At 35.1% G+C, this 13,321-nt stretch overlaps 1 protein-coding gene and 1 pseudogene across 1 annotated transcript; one reads left to right on the top strand and one right to left on the bottom strand.

Annotated features, from left to right (window-relative positions):
• Positions 1–1,669: 1,669 nt before the first annotated feature.
• On the top strand, positions 1,670–4,983 carry LOC104245912 (probable polygalacturonase At1g80170). Its single transcript, XM_009801616.2, has 9 exons — positions 1,670–1,905; positions 2,087–2,218; positions 2,321–2,491; positions 2,590–2,610; positions 2,815–3,022; positions 3,389–3,470; positions 3,564–3,672; positions 4,078–4,194; positions 4,342–4,983. The coding sequence occupies exons 1-9, from the start codon at positions 1,672–1,674 to the stop codon at positions 4,621–4,623; spliced, it is 1,356 nt and encodes a 451-aa protein (XP_009799918.1). The 5' UTR covers positions 1,670–1,671; the 3' UTR covers positions 4,624–4,983.
• Positions 4,984–5,854: 871 nt separating this feature from the next.
• Positions 5,855–11,724, bottom strand: LOC104245913 (uncharacterized; annotated as a pseudogene).
• Positions 11,725–13,321: the final 1,597 nt, after the last annotated feature.

Here is a 13,321-nt window from a genome sequence, read left to right as displayed (position 1 = left end):
CTGCTGATATACGTTGATGATTTGCCCACAGTGGCTGAAATAATATGATGGGATGTCCTCAAAGACTTGATGATGTTATATACGCATATACCTATGCATGGTATGACATTTATATGCATAAGCATGACATTGTAAAAATAAAATGATTCATAGAGCTATGCAAACGTACATGTCGAGTCTTTTACTCCATGTTTCTCTCATGTCTATTATTTACCAATTTTCATTCCTTACATACTCGGTACATTATTTGTACTGACGTCCCTTTTGCCTGGGGACGTTGCATTTCATGCCCGCAAGTCCCGATAGACAGGTCGAGAACCCTCCAAGTAGGCTATCAGCTCAGCGGAAGATGTTGGTGCGCTCCATTTGCTTCGGAGTTGCTTGTTTGGTTAGTATGATTTAGACGTGTATTGTTTGGTATGGCGGGAGTCTGTCCCGACCTTTATGAAAATAATATATCCTTAGAGGCTTGTAGACAGATGTCATGTACGTAAAAGATTGTATGGCTTTGTCGTCCTATGTTCAGTGTAGGAGTGGTTATTTTGGTCTTATAGGCCCGTATGTATTATGTATAAGTTGGTATTACATGTGGTATTCTACTTATATCACGAAAGCCTTCCGGCTCAATTATCTATGACAGTATGACATGAAAAGGTACATTATATTGGTACTCGATTGAGTAAGGTATCGGGTGCCCGTCGCGGCTCATCGGTTTGGATAGTAATAACTACCTAGAGTGGAATGGAAGACCTTCATGTTCAGAAATGAAGCAAGAGCCAAAGCTAAGTTTACTATGTGGATATTCCTTCAAAACAAACTACTTACAAGTGATAAGACTCGTGCAATGGGATATGCTAGTGGACACAATATGTGTCATGTGCCAATTGCATAATGAGAGCAGAAACCATCTCTTTGTGGAATGTTTCTTTGCTCAAAGGATATGGAATAAGGTCTAAATGTGGCTTCAGATGCAACCACATGATTTGAAATCATAGAACCAATATTGGAGATGGACAATGGAGAAGGCTAAAGGAAAATCTCAAGTAGCTGTTACCTTCAAGATGATACATGTTGAGATAATCCACATGATATGGTGCGAAAGAAACAATCGAGTGTTTGAGAAGGCCAGTAAAGATGTAGATGAAATAACAAGAACTATAGCATGCGTATGTAATGCTAGAGCTAATACTAGAACTAGGAGATTACTGCAACAATTAAAATTTTGAATAGTGATTAGTGTTAGTTGACTTAATAGTTAAAAGGTGAGGTGAGAGTTTTAACTGATGTACAGGGAGATATAGTTATAGTATAGAGACATCTGACCGAGTTTGAAGTCAGGTGTGGTTTTGTAATGATTCACTTGGTGATTAATAAAAATCCTTAATTTACCAAAAAAAAAAAAAAGAATACATACTACACTAACTTGTTTTCTCCCGTACGTGAAAGATGAAACAGAAGAATAGCAGTGATGGGATTTGACTGATTTGTGTAAGTTTAATGTTGCCAGTTTAGGAAATTCCCCAAGTCCCTTTTAATTACTTTCTTGGAACCTTCCTTCCCTTTCATGGAACCCGGGAAAAAACAACTAGCAGAAAGCATTTGGCTTTCGAGTATATGTTACTCCATTATAATAAATACCCTCGTCATTTCTAACAGTTTAATTAACAGAATATGGGGGCGCTGAGATCTTCTTCCTTCTCTTACTTCACTTTTTCTTCTTATTCATTTTTGTTATCACTATTATATACTACTATCTATTCCTTCTTGCTTTTACCAAATGTGAACAGTTTCCATCCCGTGATTCATCAGTTCCCTACATTGAACAACATAACAGGCAGATCAAGAACCCTTATTTACGTTAATGAGTTTGGAGCCAAAGGAGATGGCATAACCGATGACACTAAGGTAAGAGTAAAAACTTACGCGCATCCGATGTTTACATTAACCTAAATTAATACATTTCACATATCTTCACATACACTCAGCTTAGTAAATCCCCCACCCCCTCCCCCCACCCCCACCCCACCCTTTTTTTTTTAAGGATCGATAAATTAATGTGTGTTAAATAGTTTTTATATATTTTCAGTCTTTTCATGATGTCTGGAAAATCGCATGTTCTTCACCATTACGACCAAAAATAGTAATCCCAAGTGGATATTCTTTTCTAGTTCGACCAATTGATTTTGTTGGGCCTTGCCGGTCAAAGGTGTCTCTATCAGTAAGTGCTTAACCCTAACGTTTATAACTTGTATAACACAACTATATATATATATGTTTTGCTTTCAGTTATTTTTTTAAAGTTTTTGCAATACATTATAAGATTGCAGGTTCAATTGTTGCACCGAAAGATCCTCAAGTCTGGGATGGTTTGAATCCACATAAATGGCTTTATTTCTTTAAAGTGAAATACCTGACTGTAGAAGGAGGAGGAACAGTTAACGGGATGGGCCAGAAATGGTGGTCTAGTTCATGCAAAATTAATACAACCAATGTAATTTTATTTCCATATATAGAAATACTTTGTGCTTTATGGAATTCTTTCACACCATATAATTAGGTCTAACGTGATACAATCTTTTATTTTGGCAGCCCTGTCGACATGCTCCAACAGTCAGTCCTATTTCTCTCCGACCTCATTTTTTTTTACAGTTTAACTTCCATATATTGACAGTGTAAAAGGAATTTTTCACTATCAAATCACCTAACTGATAGTGTAAATTTCATCCACACTGTCAATGTATCTAAGAAGGATTTACTTTTAATAATTATTATGGTTATGATTCATTGATTTAATGATAATATATATATATACAGGCTATGACTTTCCACAAATGCAACAATCTGAAAGTGAGGGACATAAGGATGTTAAATAGTCAACAAATGCATATATCAATTTCTAAATGTATACATGTTGAAGTATCACATCTCATAGTACAAGCACCAGCTAAGAGCCCTAACACAGATGGAATTCACATAAGCTCATCTATACATGTTGGTATCAGAGATAGCAGTATTGGCACAGGTTTGTTTATTTTTGGTCTATAAAAAACAAGGTTCTGTTGTCATAATAGAAAATAGGTTTGTTTATTTTTGGTCTACGCATGTTGGTATATATCAGAGTTCATCAAAAGAGCCTTGGAGCAACGGTAAAGTTGTCTCCGTGTGACCTATAGGTTACGTGTTCGAGCTACGAACGTAGCAACTAATTCTTGCATTAGATAGACTGTCTATCACACCCCTTGGGGTACTGCTACCCTTCTCTGAACTCTACGTGAAGATGGGATACTTTGTGCATCGGACTGTCCTTATGTTGGTATCAGAGTTAGTAGTATGTTCTATTATTGTTATATTTTAATTTGTTGTAACATGCACAAATTGAATCCGGCAGGAGATGACTGTATATCTATAGTGGGCAATTCTTCAAGAATCTTGGTCAAAAACATTGCTTGTGGACCAGGCCATGGTATAAGGTAAAATGTTTTAATTTACTGTTTTGTTAAGATGATCATAGACAAATTAAGGTTTTTGGTTTGATGGATGATATATATGCCACATTATTTTAGCATTGGAAGCTTGGGAAAGTCAAACTCATGGTCTCAAGTGCACGATGTCAGTGTTGATGGAGCATATCTTTCCAACACAGAAAATGGTGTTAGGATAAAGACTTGGCAGGTAGTCCTATTAGTTTGCTGCTTCTCTTCGGACGTGCTAATTAGTTCAATGAATTTGAATATTCTTAATAGGAGTAACTAATAGTACTATCTTTAGTTCCATTTTATATGACATTATCTATTTATTAGTTCGTCCGCAAAAGAATGATATTTTTTTTTTATTTGGAAATATTTTAACTGTAAACTTCTAATTTTACCTTTATGATAAGTTTTTCTAATCGCACAAGTGATATGATATGTTTAACGTTACAAAAAAAAATCTTAAACTCATATCCAGTCAAACTACAACCCATAAATTGAAACATAGGAAATATCATTTTAAATTAGCCACCTTTCTCACCAGTATTCATCTTTCAGTATTTAATTTTGCTGATGCAATTCCTGTTGGTTTTTCTCATAATATCAGGGAGGTAGTGGGTTTGTCAGAAAGATTGCTTTTGCGAATTTGTGGATGGAAAATGTGTCAAATCCCATTATAATAGATCAATATTATTGTGATTCTCGACAGGCCTGCCCAAACCAGGTAAGCTGAATAATTATTAGCTTGTCAAATTGATAATAGCAGCGAAAAGTGTCAGTTTAGGGATAGATAACCCTAATTGTTCCATTCTGCACTTCTCTTACAATTGTGTTCGTGTGCATATAATTAACGTGAATATCCAATATGCAGACTTTGGCTATTAGCATTAACAGTGTATCCTTTGTGGGTATTAGAGGATCTTCAGCAACAAAAAATGCAATAACATTTGCCTGCAGTGATAGCTCCCCCTGTAGAAATCTATATTTGGAAGATATCCAACTTGTTTCATTTTTGGAGTTTCCCACAACATCGTTTTGCTGGAATGCATATGGCTCAACCTCAGGATTAAACAATCCCTCATCTTGTTTTCCCTCTGGTGAAACCATTATTCAGCTTCCCACAGAATTATCCAACTTGAGCAAGTCCATTTGATCATCTCTATGTTCAAATGTGTCGTTATATATCCTAGGCAAAGCTAGCTTAAATATAATGGTCAAGCATGTGGAAACAAGTTGATCATGACTTACTGGTCAGCAGCAGGACCAAGTAGGAAAAATGAGCAGTGTCTCATGGACCATCACACCCCTTAGGTTGCGGCCCTTTTCCGGACTCTGCGTGAAGCAGGATGCATCGTGCATCGGGCTGCTCTTTTAGTTAGCGTAAATCCCTCAAATTTTTGCAAATAAGGTGCTTGCATATTAAGTAAGTAAAATTTTGTAATGCTTCATGAGTTGAGAAGGTTATGATTTATGAATAATCTGTACTTGAAAGGATGATCTTGTTGGGATATATATTCTCATTTGACAATATTGGCCTTTTTTAGGCTTTGGCGAAAGATTACAGAATGGAGCTGCTATTGGCCCTCATTAGAGTTTTTCATTATGGGTGTGTTTGGTATGAACGAAATTTCTAATTTTTTCATGTTTGGTTGGCTTAAATGTTTTTTCTCTCATTTTACTCCAATTGGAAAAAAATATTTTCCCTATCAAGAGAATGAAAAACATTTTCCAAAACTCTTTTTTCAACCTTCCCCACTCTATTCCCCATCCCCACCAACCTACCTCCACACCCTCAGCTACCCACCCCACCTATCCTATCCCACCCTCACCCTCAATAAAAATATTATTAATAATACTTTCTTTTCATGTTGTACATAGATTTTTTTTTTTCATTTCAACAAATGGGTATATTCTTTTCATGATATAAAAGTGTATTTTTTTTCATTTTAACAAAAAAAGTACTTTCTTTTTCATGGGGACTTGGGGGAAGGACGTGAGGAGCATAGCATAAAAAATATTTTTTACTCTCAAACCAAACACTAAAAAATATTTTCCTGAAAATGTTTTTCACTCACCAACCAAATAAGGGAAAATAAGTGATAAAATCACTCATTTTCCATGGAAAACATTTTCCTTCGTACCAAACAAACCCTATATGTCTTTTACCAAAATCAGAGGTCCAACACCACAACGAAATCAATTCAAAGGGCATTATTAAAGTACTACACTAACTTTTTAGGGACAAATGCAATTTCGTTTAGGAGAGAAAATTCAGAAGGAAAAAAAAAGTTTCACATCTCCACTTATAGTTTGTAAATAGCCATCCATAACTGCATAGCAGTATCTGATATCACCTTTCTCATCTATGCGAGTGAAAAAAATAGTAATACCAAAAACAAAGTTTAAAATGAAGATGAGTATTACAACCATACAAGAATGGAGCTAACCAACATCATTATAGTAAAATCCGAAAGATACCTGTAAACTTAACATACATCGCACTGCTGGAGCCTCAGCTGTTTTGCCTAAACATACAGACTACAAATATATCTCAGAACTCGGTTGGTGGTTTCAATCTAACAAGTCTATTGATTCTATCTTTTGTCGATGTTTTCCAGCACCCCCTTCATAATAAAAAAAAAAGAACATAATCAGCAAGAGTTTTACAGTCAAAACAATATCTAATCTCTGGTCTATTGGACTAAAAAGGATCATCAATCTAAAAATCTATTTCAAGTAAAGGTAAAGAACATGTTTTTTCAAGAAACTTAGCACCAGGCAAAATCTAAATCATACATTCTCATCTATCAACTCAAAAAAAAAAAAATGTGGCTTCTCATCACATTGGTAGTTTTTGATAAAGAAATAGATTTTCTTAGCACTGTATGGTCCTCTACAAGCTTCATCCCAAGTGTGAGAGCTTCAAGTAACAAAGATTTTTATTGTTCAAAACATAAAGACAATTCCTCTTACCGCCCACACAACCTCATCCACGCACAAGCAAATCTTTCCATACTTGTCCAGGAAAAGTCTTTCCGTTAGAGGTTTCCCACATACATCCTTTTCAGCAGATGTTATAACAAAGATTGCTTCAGACACTGCAAACAAAGTCCAGAAGATCAATGGTGGATGAAGAAGAATGGTGGAAACAAAAGCAGCACAAAGACCTACGTACAAGCATAGAACATAAGTCCCAATCAGGACAGGAGGCCATGCTGCTCAACGAAAAATGACAGAGACACGGACGCAGGCTATTAGCATAATAAATATTGACTAACCAGCCGATTCATTTAATCAACCAAGTACTAGAGTTTGATTTGCTTTCTAAACTAATGTGCCACACTAGTCATACGCTTAAAGCTCAGGTATAGGCGCTCTTCAGATACCTTTATAAGGTATATATTTTTTTTCATTCATAAAATGGAGAGGATAGTACATTCACCAAAATTTTGTGTCAAACACACTCTGAACTACATGGAAGGGGCACAACTAACATTCAATGTCAAGCAGTTATTCGCATTGAGACGGAGATGATACAAACTTCAGTTTTACTTTTTACATAGTAATAGTTTCTGATGAAGCCTTGGAACACTGAACTAGGTACCACTTACACGCAAGTTCATCATATTCATCCTTGCCGACAACATAAATGCTTATATCTCCAAGCACTGTATATACAGTGTAAACCGATCTGCGCAAAAGAATATGTGAAATAAATAGAGAGCCACTTAGAACACAATACAAATTATATCATGATTAGCAGAGTATCTTATGACAAAATAAACTTTTAATTAGGTTCAGCCTGACAACATTAATTTGAGTCTAGAGAAAACATTCTTTAAATAAACTCATAAGTCATCCTGCTTCTCAAACAATATACTCTTCCACCACCCAGTTGTTTCCAGCTATATGTTTAAAAATGCGAGCCGAATGGGAAATCAAGTAAATAAAGATTAAGAGAGACAAATTTATATACTTGTGGCAAGCAACAAGGAGTTCTTCATCCTTCACCCCTCTAAGATTCTCTGAACCCAGCTTAACTAAGAAAGACCGCCAATGCAGCCGCTGCTCTGCAGGTACTCCATTAAAGCTTCACGTGAAACCATGAATATAAGGTGATAATTAGTGGCGAAGCCAGAAATTCTAACAAGGGCATTAAAAAAAAGATCTTTACGCAAATAGCTGACCATATTCACTGTTTACTTTTACTAGTCATATACATAGATTTGATTATATATGATTAGACACATATACTACACAAATTATGCATATATTATACCTCTACCGGGTATTTTTAGTTTAACCGGTTGGGTGGGCAGCTATTTGGGTTAATTCTTCGTTAAAAAAATGTAAACATGTTTGAACCATTTTTGCCACTACACTATAAATCCTTTATTATTTCAAGAAAGATAAAAAATTTATGTATATATACAAATGAAAATTTGTTTTTTCCCTACGGCACAGTGTAATTTGGATGATCCTTCCTAACATCTGGCTTTGTCACTGGTGATAATTCCTGAAATAGAATATATTTAAGGAAAATAAAATACATTTTCCTTTTCATTTTGTTCCTTTTTTTGGTTATATGATCTGGAGCAGTTAAATTCAGCAGTGTAGCTAATAATTAGATTTCACATAACAACAACATTACAATTCTGAAGAGGTGTGGGTTACAGTGGGTACATTTTAGGAAAATTAATTTATATACAGTTCAAAGTCATAAGCAATTTATACACGAGCGCCAATATGCTGCATCTGCCTCTAAGATTAAAGATTAAATGTTCCAGATAAGAACATTTCCCTCAAAAGACCAAAATTCAGACCCCAATTTAAGCACCTCAGTCGCTTACGCTGGAAAGTGAACCATATTTTGGGGAGAGGAGGGGAGATTACGAGAAACAGATGGAGATGAGCTGTGGATTACCGTTTGACGAGGATGTTGCCCTCGGAGTTGGCGAATAACACCGCCAAAAAAAAATTCTCACTCTTTTCCGATGCGATCGCTTGCTAATCCGACCAACGAAAGCGGATCTCAAAAAGACGTCGTTTTTGTTGCTAAGAAATTTGGAGAATTATAGTGTGTTTTTTTTCTTCTTCTACTTTTCTTTCTAGAACTAGAAAGGGGTCAAATTTGACTTTAAAGCGTACGAAATTGTCCAAAATTGTCTTCTGATAGTAGTTTGGTGAAATCTATAGAGTCCGGAACCAAAATATTATTTTTTTTAATTCAAAATACTTAAATAGGTAGAAAAAAATTTAATGATCAAAATAATAAAACGCGATTATGAAATACGTTTTACCTTAACGATCGTTTGAAACGTTAAGATAAAATATAATTTAATATATAGAACGTGGTTTCAAACCGCATTTTCTACCCTTTAAGCTTTCCTCCCTTTAAATGCAGTGGCTGCCGCTCCCATTTTTGTAAAAACCTACTACTATAGTAAGTACCCTTCTCTGACACACTTGCCTCCCCGCCATATCCCAAATCCCCATAATCCTCTTCATCTTATTTGAAACAATAATTTCTACTAACAAAAAAACAAACTAATTCTTAACATTGTTTGGATATATTCTTTTACGTATGCAGAAAAATAAATATGTATTCTTGCACTGAAAATTTTAAGTATTACTTTTAATGGTCGTACAAGTATATTAATAAGAATATACCGGATATATTATTATTATTCTTGTTATTAATAGACGAACAAGTATAATGCTATAAGAATAAGATGAATTAAGAATCTAAATTTGAAGGATTTAGACTTTAAATTATAGGATCCACTATACTTTTAAAATTATAGATTTAAAATTTAATAATATAATATAAGTTACATTCGTTGATGTCAAAGAAAAGGACAAATGAAAGGAAGAGGGACATGTTCATGTACTCTTATTGCGGTGGACGTTTAACACAACTTTGGGTTAGTTTAAGAACAATTTATCCTTTTTTTAAGAAATCAACAAGAGTATTTTGTATTTTGAAAACCAAAGATAACATAAATGAAGACATTAGTTCTGACTTGAAATTAAAATTTTGAGATTATTACACTACTATTTTGAGATTATTAAACTTTATTTCATATTAGTCTCAACTTGAAAATGTGGACTTAAATGACTAACAATATGAACTAACAAAGATTAATTTGTTTTGTTTTTTACTCTTGGAATAATATACTAAAAGTTTTGTCACTTCATGAAAGTAGTACTTAACAAACGAAACTACAAAAAAGTTAGGGAAACAAATATAGCATTGATGAAGTTATAAGCATAAACAAAAGACAAAAGTAAAAGAAATAGACTAAAAGGAAGAAGGTAGGGTTTTATAGAGTGTGAGTGGGACCCATTTAGTGGGCAGCCAGTCCATTTAATGGGAGGAAAACTGAAAGTGTAGAAAATGCGATTTGAAACATATTTTGATCACGAAGTTTTTTTCCCACCTATTTAAGTATTTTGAGTCCAAAAAGACAACATTTTGGTCCCGGATTCAAAATCTATACTTCCCGTTACAAAAATGACATTGTTTAGCAACCGTGATGTTACATGACATTTGTACAAAGGTCAAGCACTCAAACTATGCGAATGATCCATATCTGCCCCTGGGCTTTGAATAACATGTCAATCTTTTGGAGGCAACATACGTCTTCTTTAACAACTCCCAAGCCTCAAATTAGCGTGATGAAACTCAAACATGAATTAGTTGCACAATCATATCGAATTCTTATTTCTGCCGAACTTTATCGACACATCTCCTTCACCAATCCTTATAAGATAACTAATAATGATCTCCATATTGACCTCTTATTATGATTCTAAACAAGCTCAAGATGATTGAGCTCCAATGAAGTTCTCTAGAATATTCTGAAATAAGGAGAAGATAGGAGAGAGAGAGAGAGAAAGAGAGAGAGAGAGTGAGTGAGTGAGAGCATCGACAAAATCTCCATGTATTTGGTATAATGAGAATTCTTTAATCAACTCTACTAATTTTTAGGTATATGTATTGTGTACATGCATACAGTTGTACTACTCATATGTATGTAAGTCAACTAAACTAATTAACTATACCAACTAACTATAGAAACAGTACAATGAATAAAGTGTGGAATAATAATAAGTACACTAAATACCCCCCTCCCCCTCCGCCCTCTGCCCCCTCAAGTCGGAAGTGAGGTCTTCACAGCCAACTTGCCTACAACAGCTGAATGTTTGGCCCCTGTGAGGGCCTTAATAAGAATGTCAGTCAACTGATTGTGAGTAGCCACATGATAAAGAAAGATTAGGCCTTCGTGAAGCTTGGTTCTTACAAAGTAACATTCTACTTCAATATAGGGGGAATGGCCTAAAATGCCTTTTACTATATGAAATAAGACAGGCTAGCCCTCCGTTAAAAGTTGGTCTCTATTCTGCCCTTGCCGTCACCAAATGGGCTCGTATATGCCCTCCATCACTAACGGAAGACTCATAAAGCCACGTGGAATACATATGAGGGCAAGTTAGACCTAGTTCGAATTGTACAAGGGCATATATGAGTCAGTTATAATAGTCATTTCTCAAGCACTTCACAGCTCCATATCAGTTTACTTAGTCACCTAGTTGACAACACCTAACTAGTTATCATAGCAAATAAACTCAGTCATAGACACAGCAAATGAATGGTAATGACTTTATTAAATCATTGTATAAAAACATAAAGCTTCATTACATAATAAAAGAAAACAATTAAGCCACAATTACACTAACATTACATATCATTTCGCACTAATCCAAAGAACATAACAAGATATCCCAATATCACACACATGAAAATCCACATCTTCTTCGAAATTTAGCATCAAGCACAACGGAGTACTCTAAATCGGTCACTTTCTTCATTAGAACATTTCTTTTCAATTTCAAGGTCTTTATTCCTCCATGATGGACGAGCATCATAACATTTTCAAGATCAAATTTTCCTTTGGAGAGAATTTCTTTCACGGATTAGAGCTTTCTTTTCCTTCTTTAAACTGCATATGAGATTTGAAATTTTAGGAGAAAGCTCTTCATCTTGCCATTCCCAATAGGAATATTTTTCTTCCTAAAAACCAAAAATAAATAAAATAAATTTACAAGCAAATCGGAATAATTAAAAGAACCCATCAAAAAATTTACTTACCTCATGCTTCGGACACTTGAAAAACCTTCTCCTAGCATTTAAAGGTGTCCATGCCATGAAATAATTGGCAGTAAGTCCATAATGACACCTAATTCGACCCATTTGAGCTACTAGAACATTTCGTCATTGTCTTTTTTATGATTCGACCTCTTTGAGCTACTAGGATTTAATGAAGTCATTGCCGTTCATTTGAATGTTTGTGTCTATGACTTAGTTTATTTGTTGTGATAATTAATTTGGTGTTGACAAATAGGTGTCTAAGTAAATTGATATGGAGTTGTGAAGTGTTTGAGAAACGACTATCATAACTGACTCATATATGCCCCTGTACAATTCAAACTAGGTCTAACTTGCCCTCATATATATTCCACTTGGCTTTATGAGTCTTCCGTTAGTGATGGAGGGCATATACGAACCCATTTGTTGACGGCAAGGGCAGAATAGAGACCAACTTTTAACGGAGGGCTAGCCTGTCCTATGTTTTGAGCATATAAAGGATCATGCCGGCCTTATAAGCCCGTACGTCATATGTATAAGTTTGGATTACATGTTAGATCATCCAATGACGAGTATTTCTCCATGTTTTATTGTACTTATCTCACACAGCCTCTCTGGCTCATTTACCTATGATAGTATGATACGAAAGATACATTACGTAGGTACTTGATTGAGTAAGGTACTGGGTGCCCGTTGCGTCCTATTGGTTTGGGTCGTGACATGAACTTCAAGTTTTGACAAAGCGAGCCCGGGGTCGATTTTTAACTTTTTGGGAAAAACATTGGGAAATCTATATTCATGCATTAGAATTGGTTTATTTAGTATTTATTAATGTTATTAAGTAAATTATGACTAGATACAAGCGGATTGGAAGTGGAACCAAGAGGTAAAACGGTAATTGAGGCTTGATTTTTATCCGTAGAATTGAGGTAAGTGTTTGGTCTAACCTTAGCTTGAGAGAATAAGAGTTGTGGTCTTATTTGCTACGTGTTAGTATTGAGTACGACATATAGGTGTGGTGACGAGTGTCTATAACATTGGTATCAAGCATGCCTGTGAGTCTTATACCATGAATGTTGTGACTCTAATATGTATTGTTCATCCATAAATTGATGATTATCAATGTTGAACAAGACTTATGATAATTTCTTGGTAATTGACCATTGTTGAGTATTGACTTAAGTTGAGATTTATTTTGTGAAGTAACTATTGAAACAATATTGGTTATAGCCGATTCTCTTGCCGGGATGTTATTGTTTCTATTGTTGATTCTCTTGATGGGACGTATTGTTTCTATTGTTTAGGCGAGGAAAAGTGTAAAGCACGAAGGGTAATGTCGTGCATGATATTGTGAGTGAGTGTTAATGCACGAAGGGTGATGCTGTGCCGATATTGTAAGTGTTAATGCACGAAGGATGATGCTGTGTCGATATTGTGAGTGTTAATGCACCAAGGGTGATGTCGTGCCATGATTATGAGAGTTAATGCACGAAGGGTGATGCCGTGCCGATTCTATTGTTTCTTATGGTAAGGACGAGTGTAAAAGCACGAAGGGTGATGTCGTGCACATGTCATTGTTTCATTATTCCTGTTGATACGAATATGGTGTTCTTTATGCTTATCTACTGAATTATTGTTAGAATTTAATATTTCCCCGCAGCATGTTCCCCTTCCCATCTTTATTTGTTATTTCCTGTTATTA

This window comes from Nicotiana sylvestris, chromosome 6 (genome assembly GCF_000393655.2).
Source record: "Nicotiana sylvestris chromosome 6, ASM39365v2, whole genome shotgun sequence".
NCBI classification, from domain to species: Eukaryota; Viridiplantae; Streptophyta; class Magnoliopsida; order Solanales; family Solanaceae; genus Nicotiana; species Nicotiana sylvestris.
This window is presented reverse-complemented; position numbering and strand designations above follow the sequence as displayed.